Raw genomic sequence first — 13,273 nt, forward strand, 5'->3', positions numbered from 1 at the left:
TTGAAGTTCAGGCGATGGTCTCTCTCCTGTCCTACCTGGAGATGCCAGGGATTGATTGAACCAAGGATCTTTTGCTTGCAGAGTATGTGCTCTGCCACTGACCTGCAGCCCTTCTGCTAAAAAGAAAGTAAGATTCCAGTCCTCATGGTTCTGAATAAAGCGTGGATTCCAATGGCAACATAGGGAGCTGTCTTCTCCTGAATCAAAACATGGGTTTAACTAGCTCACTGACGGGCAGTGGCTCCCGGCAGCTTCAAGCAGAGGTCCTTCCCATGTCTACCTGGAGATGCCAGGTGTTGATCCTGGGATCTCCTGCATGCAAAACAGGTGCTCCACAGCTAAACCACAGTCCTCTCTATGCTGTTGGCTGCTGAGTCACCACCAAGGAGTGGTGCCCTGTAAATAAACCAATTTAACATCCCATCTTTCTGCCATCAGAGGAGGAGAAACACACACAGGGAAAATGGAAATAGCATTAACTATGGACTAAGGTTCAGATCTTGGCGTTTCTAGTTAAAAGGATCAGGTAGCAAGTGATGGGAAAGGCACCTTCTCTGCTTAGGACCCTGCCATCAATCAGAGCAGATGATTCTGATCTAGATAAATAGTGTGATGTGTTATAAGGCAGCTCCCTAAACTGCACCAGCCACAGCCAACCTGTATGACTCAGAGTCTTTTCCCATGAAATTCCAGCACAGGAATGCCACCCTTAACTATTCATTAACATGGCCATATTACCAGCTTAAGAACTTAAATGAAATATCCTGACTCCTGTTTACATTCCAACGCTAGAAACATGGCTTCCTCCTCCCTCCAGCACGGGACAATCTCTGACGACTGCTCAAGAGTGCCGTGCTGCCCTTCCCATCAATGAGCAGTGCAACATCGTCCCCGCCACTCCTGCTACAAAGAATGTACAACAACACACACCTCTTCACTGTTGAGGTTTTCTTCCCCAACCCATCAATTAACCATCAGCTTTTCAGGATCCACACCCATAACATTTGTTCACGAGGGTAACTTAACAGATGCTTATTAATTTATTGCTTTGCTTCCAATACAAGTTTCAGTAGAAGGGTGTGTTTTTGTAGAGCCTGCCAAGAGCACACAAGACAGGGACCCATCTCAGCTTTTGTCAAAACGGAGTGCTGCGTTGTAAGGAGTGAAGCCTGCATTCTGCAAGATGCTCTTTGAAAGCTGGGAGGAATTATATTACTAGTGAAGCTGCACCAAAGGATCTCACACAGGTGTGTGCGCACATCCTTGCCTGCACACGCACCCCCAGTCACCCAATTTAACAGCAAAGCACTCTCTTATGTACAAAAAGGCTGCGCTTTCAAAGTCACAGGTCCCCCTCCGCCGGCCGCCTTTCTCATTACGTCAGGATTTCCTGTCTGCCGGAATCCTGCAACGGAGCACCCACATCTGCCGTTTGGTGCTTCTCCATCACCTGCAGGACGTCGTCCAAAATCGACGGGCCCAAGTCCACGTGAAGGGAGAGCAGGGAGCCTGCGTGGGACATGAAAGCCTTGTCTTTGTTTTCTTCCCCTGAGAACCCATTCACAGGGGCCGGGCACTTGCCGTTGGCGGCGCCAAGGGGTTCCGAAGTCCTAGCAGATACAGCGCAGGAAGGACTCAGCACAAGGTCATTCGTCTGGGGAGCGGCTTGGGCTTTGTCGTCGAGGTGCAGGCGCGGCGGTTTGGGCGGGGGTGGAGCAGAAGGCAGGGTCAGCGCCTGCAAGCCACCGATGACCGGCAGGGAGATGGCGTTTTTGAGGAGAGGGGAGGGGATGTCCGAAGGCGGCGGATCGTAACCCGAGATGGTAGCGGTCCTCGAGAACTCGAACGGCACCATGTACTGGCTGGTGCCACCTGGACTCACATTGCCCTCTGTCCTGGGCAGGAGGTGGAACTTCCCTTGGAGAAATGAGATGTCACCAAACATGTCGTTCTCCCCACCGCTGCCGATATGAATTGTGTGCCGGAAGTCCCCTAGCGGTGGGCTGATCATGTCTGAAGAGAGGATGTCTCGCAGTTTCTCCTTCTTGCCCCTCCTGCTTCCTCTTTTCAGGTAGATGGGCACTTTGGTGGTGGACATCTTTGTCGACTGCTGTAAAGGAGGGGAGGGGGGAAGAAGAAGGGCCGTTCAGTGCTGGCGCTTCAGATTCAAAACAATCATCATCAAGTCAAAACCAGGCCGCTTAAAAGCTGAAGAGTCCTTGCAAGACAGGAGGTTATCAGCCACAATGGGATCGGCTTTCAGTTGGGCATGAGCCACTAACAAGTTACCTAGAGGTAAGTTGATTCTGCTGGTAGGAAGTGACCTTACGAAGGATTCCCCGGCAGCCGTGCACCTGAGAAGTTCGCCAACGCAGAGGCCGAGCCACGGGAGATTCCAACAGAACTTCAAGAAGTCAATACAAGGGGGAAACCCCAGAGCCACCTCAGGCTGGATAAATTCCTTCCTTCATAACCAGAATCTGTCTGCAGTTCTGCTAAGAAAGAAGAAAAGATTGAAATTAAATTAAGAATTCTGTTTTAATGATCGCCCAATTGGAATTTAAGCCCAACCATAGAGGGAAGGACTACAGCTCAAGGGTAGAGCATCTATTTTGCATGCAGAAGGTCCCAAGTGCAATCCCTGATGGGGAATCCTATTCACCCAGAAGACCACATTCCCTTCTGAGAACCCTATTTCTGTGGTGGGCGGGGCTAGAAGCAAAAGTGGGCGGAGCAATGAGCACACATTTTACCTTTGTACAGGAGACTAGTTTCTACACCATGTGTTGGGAATCTTTGGACCTCCGGGTGTTGCTGAGCTACAATTCCCATCAGCCACCGCAAGCATGGTCAACGGCTAAGGATGATGGGAGTTGTAGTTTAGCAGTTTCTGTAGGGCTGAAGGTTCCCCACACATATTCTACACTCAACCCCTCTCTATCCTCCCTCCAGGCAAGCATTATCAGATTACATTCAGGCCAAGCCAAAACACGGCTGGTGAGGAGCACGGCCAGGGAAGAGTCCCGAGGGCCAGGTAGGGAGGCTTGGAGGGCCACATCCATTCTCTAGGCCTGTGGTTCCTCATCCCTGAACTAAGAGCTCTCTTTGCTCACCACATAAGGGCCAAATCTGGAACCTGTGTTGTTTGGGATTGGAAGCATTTCTTGCTGCCTTGGGCCCGTCAAGGTCATCTCCCTCTCCTTCCCAGAATGCCTTCAGGAAGGGCTGGCGTGACCAGGCAGCAGACGCTATTCATCTGACCCCCTCCCCAGGCATAGAGTGAGGAAAAGGAGCAGCAATGTCGCCATGAAGAGCCTGGCTGCTGGATCAGTCCAAAGGCCAACAACAACAACAACAACAATAATAATATACACCATTAGTCACCAGCCCTTTGCCTGATTAACACATTATACCCCTTTTAGATGTTTGAGGAAGGAGGGGCGTCATCCTGTTCTCACAGTGGCCAGCCGGCTGCACATTGGGAGCCCCACTACACAGGACCTGAGGGCCAACAGCGCTCTCCCAGTTTTGAATTCCCAGAAACTGATATTCAGAGCAACACTTTTGCTGCTCGTTGTAAAACAGATTTTCTCTTCTCTGTTTGTTCAGCTTTTTGAGCACCGCTCAGAGGCAGAGGCGGCAATTAAGCGGCATACCTGTTTTTGAAATAAATAACAACTAAAACGGCTGATCCCAGCGCCATTTGGCAGGGCCTCTGCTCCCCGAGGCATTAAAAAGCAAGGACACCCCAGTCCATGTGGCCTGGCCGGGTCTGAACAAGCGAGAGCGTTCTGCAGCCGACTCGAAACAGGTGGCTGCTCTGTCAGGGGTGGGCTGATGGATAAAGCGGCCTTTTGTCTGAGCGCCTGGCAGGGCGCTGGTGCACACCAAAGCCTCAAGAGCATTGGCTCGGCGCACTGCTGACAGAGCAGGTTATCACGAGCAACTGTTTAACGGACGAGCCAGGAAGGGAAGGATTTAAAAGGGGAAACGGGCCTCATTTGCAACAACCACAGAAAAGCAATCCAGGCAGCTTTCTCTCTCTCTCTCTCTTTGCAAGCGGAGGGTACACAACAGAGAACAATACGCCAGCGGCTGAAAGAAGCTGGGCCCACAGCTCCGATGCGCTGCTTTGGACAATCGCCACTTGTTCTCTTGCCCCGCCAAATGCCACACACAAACAGCCTTGACTCTGGGCTCAAAAGCACTGCTGCGGAGGTCACCAACCCAGAAAAAGCAGCACAGCTTGAAGCAACAGACTTCAAGGCCTATCAGCCCCAATCAGCAACTGTCAAGAATGATGGGAGATGTAGACCAACAGCATCCGAGGGGCACCAGGTTGGGAAAGGCCAGTGCAGGGCTTGGTATCAAGCGATTTTCTACATACCTCGGGCTTCATCTGCATCATAGATTTAAAGCTACCACTTGAAACAGCCATGGCTTCTGCCAAATAACCTTGGGAACTGTAGTTTGTTGAAGATGCCAAGAGTTGGTAGGAGACTCCCCTTGCAGAGCTACAATTCCCAGAGTCCCCTGTGAAGAGGGATTGTTAAGCCACTCTGGGAATTGTAGCTCTCTGAGGGGAATAGGGGGCCTCCTAACAACTCGCAACTCCCTTGACAAACTGGAACTCCCCGGATTCTCTGAGGAGAAAGTCCTGAGTAGTTTTTTTTTGAGGGGGGGGGGCTTTGTGGGGGGAAAGCCATGGTTCATCTTTAAATGTATAGTGCAGATGGGGCCTAGGCCAGGCAGGGGGATGTGAACATCCACCTTTAAAAAGCCAAAAATATCCAGGGACTAACAAGGCTTCCCATTTATCCCTCCCCCCGCCTGATTAAAATTTTGCAAACCCACAAAAAGAGTGTATGGGGAATTTGAAAGAAATTTCTAAAGGGTCCCCTGCCTGAGCAACCGACCCCAAGTTCTTCCAAGATTCCACTAGGTGGCTGTGTAAGTCCAGGTAAGTCACATTTCTCAAAGGAGCAACTCTGGCTCCTCTCAAGAGCAACCACAAACCACCAACCAATTCTTTAAACCAGAGATAAGGAACCTGTGAGTCTCCCAATGCTGTTCGGCTTCCAACTTCCTTGATCTTTGCCCATGTTGTCTAGGGCGGATGGGAACATAGACCATGAGACAAGGAACAAATTCCAGTTCACGTTTGTCCCTTTAGAAAATGAACCATTTCAGGTTTACAGTTCAATTCAAGTTCATCCCAATCATCCTCAGCAATTTTCTCCCTGGCATTCATAATGCTACAAGTTGCTGAGCTAAAGTGTAAAATGGACTGAAGACTAAGGAAACGTCCCTGTAGCGGAAATGTGAATCGTTTCACTTATTTTATTTATTTATTGCCAACAGTTATGCCCTTTCAGCTTAAAGGCTCACAAGAGACTAAAACCTGAAAAAACACAATAAGAGAATGAACGTGAACTAGAAACTGTCCCAAGTTCTACTGAAAAAAAAAAAAAAAGAACTTAATTCATGTTTAGTTCACCTGGTAATTATGGGAACTTTCAGGTGTAGTTCAGAGATTTTTTTGAACAAATTCAGCAAACTTCATTAGAGCAAACTAGCTCATTCCAAGCTCTGAGTACACCTATATCCCACCCTCGTCTCCAAAGACATCAGGGCAGTGTACTGGCTAACTTATCTGCCTCTTATCTTTGCAACAACCATGGGTAAGGCTGAAAGAGACAGGGCAATTTGAACCTGGGTCTTCCAAATCCTATTCAGACACACTCTAACCCCCAGGCCACACTGGTTTGCAATCAGCTTAACTGGCACTGCTTCCTAAGATTCTCTGTGCAAACTGAATCCCTATCAAGTTGCAGTTCTCTGACCAAAGACTAACTTCTGATTAGACATGCACAAGATTGGGACATTGAACCGTTATTAAGATGGTGGTGCAGTCGTGGCTTCCCATTCCAAGCTACTTGGGCACTGCACTCACCGCGGGTGTTGCTTCCAGGTGGCGTTCAATCGTATACCACCAAATTCAGGTTGAACAAGTCGATTTGGAGCTCTTGTACAACCAACACACTGTCCATCCCCACACCACAGAAATCCAACTTTTTGCAGAGAAAATGCATCAGAAAGTGCGGGATTAACCCTTGCTTGATGAAACATCTAACCTTCCCACAAATCTGAACGAATGCTCAGCAAACAAGCCGCACGCCATCTAACCTTCCTGCAAACCGATCAGGGTGAATGTTCCACATTTTCACCCATAAGGAAATGTACTTTCATTCTTTGTAACCTTTTGCCTCCCCGCATCCTTCCCTCCTTTGGTTCTCTCCCCATCAATGAATTTTAGATTGTGATATCAGCCAGTCTAAAATTGCCCATGGCACAACAGATAACAGCAATAATCAGGAGAAAGAAAGACGTAACATCTTGCAAGGACAGGAAGAAATACCAAGGACAATATAATTGTCACCCACAAGAAGAACAAGGATACAGTTTGAGTTCCTCACTTGAAGTTTTATAAATCATTTAATGTGTCAACACGAATAGAAGTTATTAATATTGCAGTGGTTGAATAAGGGATTATTATTATGACCGGAATGTAATGAAATCCAATAAGATTTTGGAACGCAGAAATAAAGAAAACCAACAAATCTAAAATGTGAGGGCCCTCACTCTAGCTAAATTATATAATTCGCTAATTGAATGATTGGTATTAATAATTGTATTATAAATTGGTATTGTTATAATGAGGCTATTATTGAACTGTAATTGAAAACGAATAAAAAATTATTACAAAAAATAATATTGGAACAGGGTGCCAATTTGAATAAAATATGGGGGGGAGGTAAACTGCACGCTACATAATCGATTGCATGACGCAGTGCACAGACACCATTTTAATGGCAACACTCATCAACTTATGGGGAGGGAAAAGGGACCTCAACCCCTAGGAGTCAGCTCCTATGGATTGGAAGCAGCTCAGGGCAGGGACCTCGCCTTTGCTGCTTATGTTACAGTGAGCTGTGCACCAATTAATGGTGCTGAATAAACGCAGCACAAAGGAAGCGAGAGCAGGTGGCAACAGCAGCAGCAACAAAGGCCTGCAAGTGATCATGAAAGCACTTTTCGAGCAGTTTGAAGATGCACCTCGAGGTGTCAGAGCAGCTGCACAGAGGCAGAACAAGAATGAGATGGGCAGACACCTGCTATGGGGTTGTTTTAGCCTGGAGAAATGGCGGCCTGATATTCTTCAAAGACCAGAAAGGCTTCCATATAAAAAGAAGGCAAAGACTTCTTCCCCAGGGTGCAGCAGGACTAGATTTAATATGGGCTGAAGTTAGAAAGGAGGTTTTGGTTGAACTTTGGGGGCGGGGCTCTCCTTTTTACTGTGCATTAGTGATTGTTTGCGCTCATGATGGAAGTTACCCGGGATTCCACTTTCAGGACAATTTGCACCCACCAAAGCTGCAGAGCAGCTTTCCAATCGGGAAATGTCCCATAACTTCCTGGTGAAATTCTGTAACTTTTCGTATCGCAAATGTACCAGAGGGGAGGAGGCCCCATTGTCCCGCTTTGGGGCTGGTCCACACTTCCGCTTGGTCTGTCACTAGAAAGCACAAGTCCAAGCTGTTTCATGCTTGACCCACGCTTTCTAGTCATAGGTCTGAATGGTTTTCCACTTGCCCCACTCCTTAGGGGAAACCTGCTCTTCAGTGCTAAACTAGAGCAAACTCGAATTGCTGTTTGCTCTGATTGAGCACTAAAGAGCACTTTCCCCCAGGATGAAAGCAGAAGGACCAGAGGCAGTGTGGATGAGCCCCTTGTTGCGCTATAGCTCAAAGTGTGCCCTTGCAGACAACAGTGGAATGATGTGGCCTATTTAAATCCACTATCATTGCATCAATGAAATGTTGCACAATGCACTCGTAAAGGGCGGTCAGAATACTCTTTCTTACTGATACTTTATTACTATGTTATTGGATTAGCATTTTAGATATTTTTTATTATACAATATTTTTTTAAAAAATCTGGTTTTAGTTTTTTCATTTGTTGTATCAAGATGTCATCAGATGTCAAGGAGATAAAGAACTACACAGCTTTTAGAAGACATCTAAAGGCAGCCCTGTATCGGGAAGTTTTTAATGTCTGACACTTTACTATGTTTTTAAATGTGCTGTAAACTGCCTAGAGTGGCTGGGGAAACCCAGCCAGATGGGCAGGGTATAAATAATAAAATTATTATTAGGCTTTTTTGAAGGTAAAAAGCCACTGACAAATACTACTACTACTACTAATATGTTAGCTTCCTAGTCCTACCACTAACTGCCTAGAAATCTGCCAGGAAATCCATATCTACTTTCTGCGTGTTATGTCAGTGGAAGTCTTCCAGCAGAGGCTTCACCATGCTCTCATGGGGTGACCTTCGCCTGGATTTCCTGACCCAAGCAGGGGAATGGGCTGTACGAGGCCTCCTTCAACTTTAGGGTCCTGTGAATCAGTGTTAGAAACTCAAATACATGGCTCCTTAAATGGGGGTTTAAGGCTACAGTCACCAAAGCGGAACGTCTAGTTGCCATTTTGGGACCAGACATCTCGAAAGTCATATTTTTTAATACGGCTTTTTGATTTCTGAAATTCGCTCCAAATGTGCAGATAAAATATCACAAAAAGAATTTTACAGGTTGTGTTGTTAGTGTGTGAAAACAGGCAAGAACCAAGGATCCCCAGGCATGATGTTGGAGACATCAGGCGCCATCCTGGTACCCAGGTATCTTCACTTAGACGCTGCTGTCTGTGAAAAGCAATATTGGGAGGGTGTGAAACTGCAGCAAAATGCGCTCAACTCCTTCTCTGCAGACTGTTTCTTTCTGATCCAAGCTGCCTTTCCACGTGCTATCACTCATGACAGCTAAATAAACCCCCACATGGTCAGAGGCTTTATACTGCTGACCAACAGAGGACGAGGGACACATGAATGGCAGAAGGCTGCTGTCTCCATGCTCTGCTTAGATGGACTTCCTGGAGGCATTTGGCCAACCAGGGGTTAGAAACAGGATACTGGACATCTAAGAGAATTGGGTGACCTATTCCAACAGGAACTATCAAAGAGAACCTCCATACTCAGATGCAGTCCATCTCCAAGTACCCAGGTGTTAGGGAGGTGAACAACAGGGGGTGACTAAAGCAGTCTGAACACTTGCAAACACAACACAAATGTTAAAAACCACCATCAAATCACAGCTGACCCCCATTTACACAGGTGTGTCCTCCTGCAATTTGTTTTTCTTACCCCCATGAAAAAAACCAACCCTGAAGTTCCATGAGGACCAGCACCTTAAACCAACCTGATCTGTGATTTTTACTGTGCAGTAAAAACTTTGATAGTGGGCTTGTTTTTTTAGGAAATCCCATGTAAAAATTCTAGAGACTCCATTTTCATTTTATCCAGGTCCCAAGGGAAAGTGACGGTGGTGGGGGGTGTTTGTCTGTCAGCAGGTAAGGAGATGGGGAGAGCAGGGCACACTCCCTCCAAATGTGCCCACAGGTCCAAACATGCCAACCACCCATGTTTCCTGCTTTTACCACTGTCCCCATTCGAAGCACAGGAGGACTCCCATATGAGTACATAAAGACATATGCACAGGGAGAGAAGCATGGGAACCCATGGGAATTCTCCCCTGGCAGGGATGCAGGCAGAGCAAAACACTGAATGAAGAGAGCAAGCTAACACCTCACAAAACCAACGAGAATTGTTCCCGTACATTTGCCTAGCGACTGAAAATGCTTACGAAGAGAAGGCTTCCATCCAGCTTCCTCTGCCCCCCTCTCCCGGCACTATGTCATTTACGTGCCGTGCCCAGTTAGCCCACCCACCGACCCCTCTGTATCCATTTCAGACTTCCCACAGCCCAAGTAGCATCCAAAGATAGCTCCAGGAGAGGGGAGCGGGTTTCTAAAGTTACAAAGCATCTCCCCGCCCTCCGCCAAGGTATTGTCCAATCTAAGACCCTGATGCAACTTTCACGTGTGCTCACCTGTTCTGTGAAATCAATGCCATTCAATTCGGATGGGTCTTTAATAGCTGGGCAGCAATGGAAAGGGCTATATATTGGGGGCAACTTGGGGAGGGGGTGAAAGAAGGGTGGACACTTGCAGAGGGCTTTATATAGCCCAGAAGATGAATCTCTGGGGGGTCTGGTGGTGGGGAGAGAAAGAGAGAGAGAGAAAGCACTACAATGACGCCAGCTTCTAAACCCGAGAGTTTATAGTTACTCTGCCAGGCCTGGAACCTCAGAGACGCCCTCCTGACCACCACACCCCTGTTGTAAAAGGTCCAAGATTTATTTCACACACACACAAATGTAGCTGCCAGGTTCCATTCCTTAAATACAGAGAGGTGTGGAAAGCCGGGCCAAGACAGATGGGAACAGACATGTCTGCTTGCCATCTGGCCAGTTTTTAATTTATATTTAAGAGAGAGAGAGAGATTGGTTGTTTTTCACTTTTTTTTTTTAAAGAGATCTGTCTTCTGCCCCTGTATTATTCCAGAATTATCACAGTTAAAACAAAACAGCTGACATTACATGATCAAGTGTTCCTTTCTAAAATGCAAAGTGCCAGGGTTTCCAACATACCCAGCAAAGCCCAGCCTGCGCTGTTCTTATGCCTTCTACTTACATCATTTGCTTCCAAGGCCATCCCAGAATAAATATCCCCTGGGCTACTTGCAAACAAGGCAATGGGCTGCATCCAATGCTATTCCTACTCAGAGGAGACCCACTGAAGTTAATGAGGATGAGTAACTTGGGCCCATTCGATTCTCTGGGAAGAACTTAGTTGAACACAACCCAATATTAAAAACAGTACGCTATTGTAAAAAAAAAATAAAAGAAAGCAAGCCAGTCAAGGATAGGAAGAAATGAGGAGGGGAAATTGTTCACATGAGCTGGAAGAGCATCTAAGTGCAGGTAAGGGTGAACGAAATGAATAAAATGGGGTCGGAACACTAGGGATACAAGGAACAGCTAAAGCAGCTTTTGCCAGCCTGATGCCACCCAGATGGTTTGGACCAGTAAAAAACATCTGGAGGGCACACAGTTGACAAAGATTGGGCTAAAGCATTTTTGACAGAGGTGGAGAAACTTTTTTTCTAATGAGGGCAACGTTCTGGGCAAGGAGAAAACTTGCCAGGTGCACATGAGGGTGGAGTTGGCACCAAGAAAAATGGGAAGAATAGCCCTTTCTCTCTTTTTCCACCATCTCCATTCCTCTCGCCCTTCTCCCCACTGCCACCTGCATGAAATTAGACTGATGGCCAAATGTGGCCCTCAGGCTGCCTCCACCCTCAATTTAGTGCTGTGTAGCTTAGAAAGAGACAACAGGAGAGGGGAGAGGGAGAGATATATCTTGGGTCACCTAATAAAGTTTGACAGGCAGCACATTGAGAATGAGACACTTCTTTGCACAGCATGTTTAACTTAGTAGAAACTCCAGCCACAAGATGTTGCAATGACAGGGACCACTGCCCAAAATGGCTGGGGTGTGGGGAAGAGGCAATAAATTCCGGGTTTTGGGGGGGGGGTTATCAGAGGCTATGAGTCAGGATTGTTAAATAGAACCTCCCCGTCTGCTAAAAAATAAATAGCAAAAAATAAATACAGAGGGAAGGGGCTGTTGAATTTGCACCCTGTTATCAGGATTACCAGGGAGATCTAAGCAGCATCTGTCAGGAATAAGACTGGGGTCGTCCTCGCGTAAAAATAAGGCCCACTGGACTCAACGGGTCTTCCTTCCGGATAGATATGTACAGGATTGTATCACTGGTGGACCTTTTTGCAAGTTTTCTGCGACACTCCATAGATCCAGTTGCTTCTGCTGCTGCTGCTGCTATAGACACAGGAGCAGAGGCTGGTAAAGGTTGTTGGCAAAAAGTTGCCGGATGCAAAGTGAAGTTCTCTGCTTCGCACCCCCCCCCCCCCGGTTGCTCAGGGAGGGGCTAGGAAGTAAGCAAACCCCACCAGCCGCTCTCCGCACTCCTTCCAGTAAACTCTCGTTCTTATGGCACACGCTGAATGCTGGATCCCCGGCGGGGAAGCTGGGAGATCCCGGAGCCAAGCTCTGTATCCTCCTTAGACACCCCGCACCCGCCCCGCCGCGTGGCTCCCTAACCATTGCGCGCAACGCCCGCCGCAAAACACACACACACACACACACACACACACCCTGTTCTAATTAATCTAGAATGATCTCAAACCCGCCAACTCTTGACATCTCCAAGGGTTAAGAAGCAAGGAAGTTGAAGGCACCTCTAACGACTCAGGAGCAGCTAACACAAAACAGCACCCCCACCCCCAAAAAACTTCCCGCCCCGCCCAGTATATATCTTTTAAAAAACGATGTTCATACTTTGCGACTGGGTCTGTGCTGGAGAATGTGGAACGATCAACGCGGAAGAAGGGTCGGGGGTGAACAGAGTCGGGTAGAAGGAAAAGAGAGATCCCGCGGCTAGATTTTTACCAGGTAGGAACTGCAACCCTGGGGATTCTGAACATGTGCAGAGTGCCTTCCCCAAACACTGCAAATCCCCCTCTCCCTATAACACCACCAGCATAAGTTGGGCAATCCCTGAACCCCGGCATCTCTTCAGGGCGTTGTCAATGGGATGGATCCCCTCCCAAGAGCCCACAATGATCTGGATCCCCACAATAAATACAGAGCCCCCCTAAAGATCTTGCGGGTCAGGGACGCAGCTTTTAACCAGGTCTCCCTTCCACCCCGTATTTTTGAAGGCAGTTTCCTCGTTCTCCTCTCCCAATGCGATTTACTCACCCCGGGCTCGCAGCTGGGCGGCGCCGGCTGCTCCTTTTCCTGCGGCAACTGACGAGCAAAGAAGGAGCGAGCTCCACTAGCCTGCAATTGCCACCCACCACAAAGCCCCGCCTCCCCGAGGCCACCAGCCAATCCAAGGCGGCAGCTCTGAGCCGCAAGCCCCGCCCTTCTCTCAGACTCCTCCCCTCGTCGCTTTTCTGCTTTTTTCTTTTCAAAATTGCATATTGCAACAGTCTTTTAAGGAAGCGAAACCCCTGGGCTTGTTGTGACCCAAGAGCCCCTGAGCGTGTGCAGAGGAACTTAGATTTTCGCTGCAGCCGAAGAAGGCTACTTACAATCCCAGACTTTCCTCCAGAGGAAAGGACGATAGTTCAGCGCTGACGGCAGGGGCTTTTTGGGTTGCAGAAAAACCCAAATTCAAGCTCAGGAATCTCATATAGAAAATTATCAAGCAGCCTGTGATGGGGAAGACCCG

The 13,273-nt window shown here is 47.8% G+C and overlaps 1 protein-coding gene across 5 annotated transcripts; it reads right to left on the reverse strand.

Moving 5' to 3' along the window:
* Positions 1-1,017: 1,017 nt before the first annotated feature.
* On the reverse strand, positions 1,018-12,921 carry CDC42EP2 (CDC42 effector protein 2). Of its 5 annotated transcripts, XM_028709943.2 has the most exons (3): positions 12,799-12,921; positions 2,290-2,492; positions 1,018-2,110 (listed from the first exon to the last, which is right to left on the reverse strand). In XM_028709943.2, exon 3 carries the CDS (start codon positions 2,096-2,098, stop codon positions 1,376-1,378), a length of 723 nt encoding a protein of 240 aa, XP_028565776.2. In that variant the 5' UTR covers positions 2,099-2,110; positions 2,290-2,492; positions 12,799-12,921; the 3' UTR covers positions 1,018-1,375. The 5 variants fall into 5 exon arrangements, with proteins under 5 accessions (XP_028565776.2, XP_028565780.2, XP_077776488.1 ...); XM_028709947.2 differs by lacking the exon at positions 2,290-2,492 and having other exon boundaries at positions 12,799-12,869; XM_077920362.1 differs by having other exon boundaries at positions 1,018-2,495; positions 12,799-12,869.
* Between the last annotated feature and the right edge of the window lie 352 nt (positions 12,922-13,273).

The sequence above is a fragment of the Podarcis muralis genome, chromosome 16, assembly GCF_964188315.1.
Source record: "Podarcis muralis chromosome 16, rPodMur119.hap1.1, whole genome shotgun sequence".
NCBI classification, from domain to species: Eukaryota; Metazoa; Chordata; class Lepidosauria; order Squamata; family Lacertidae; genus Podarcis; species Podarcis muralis.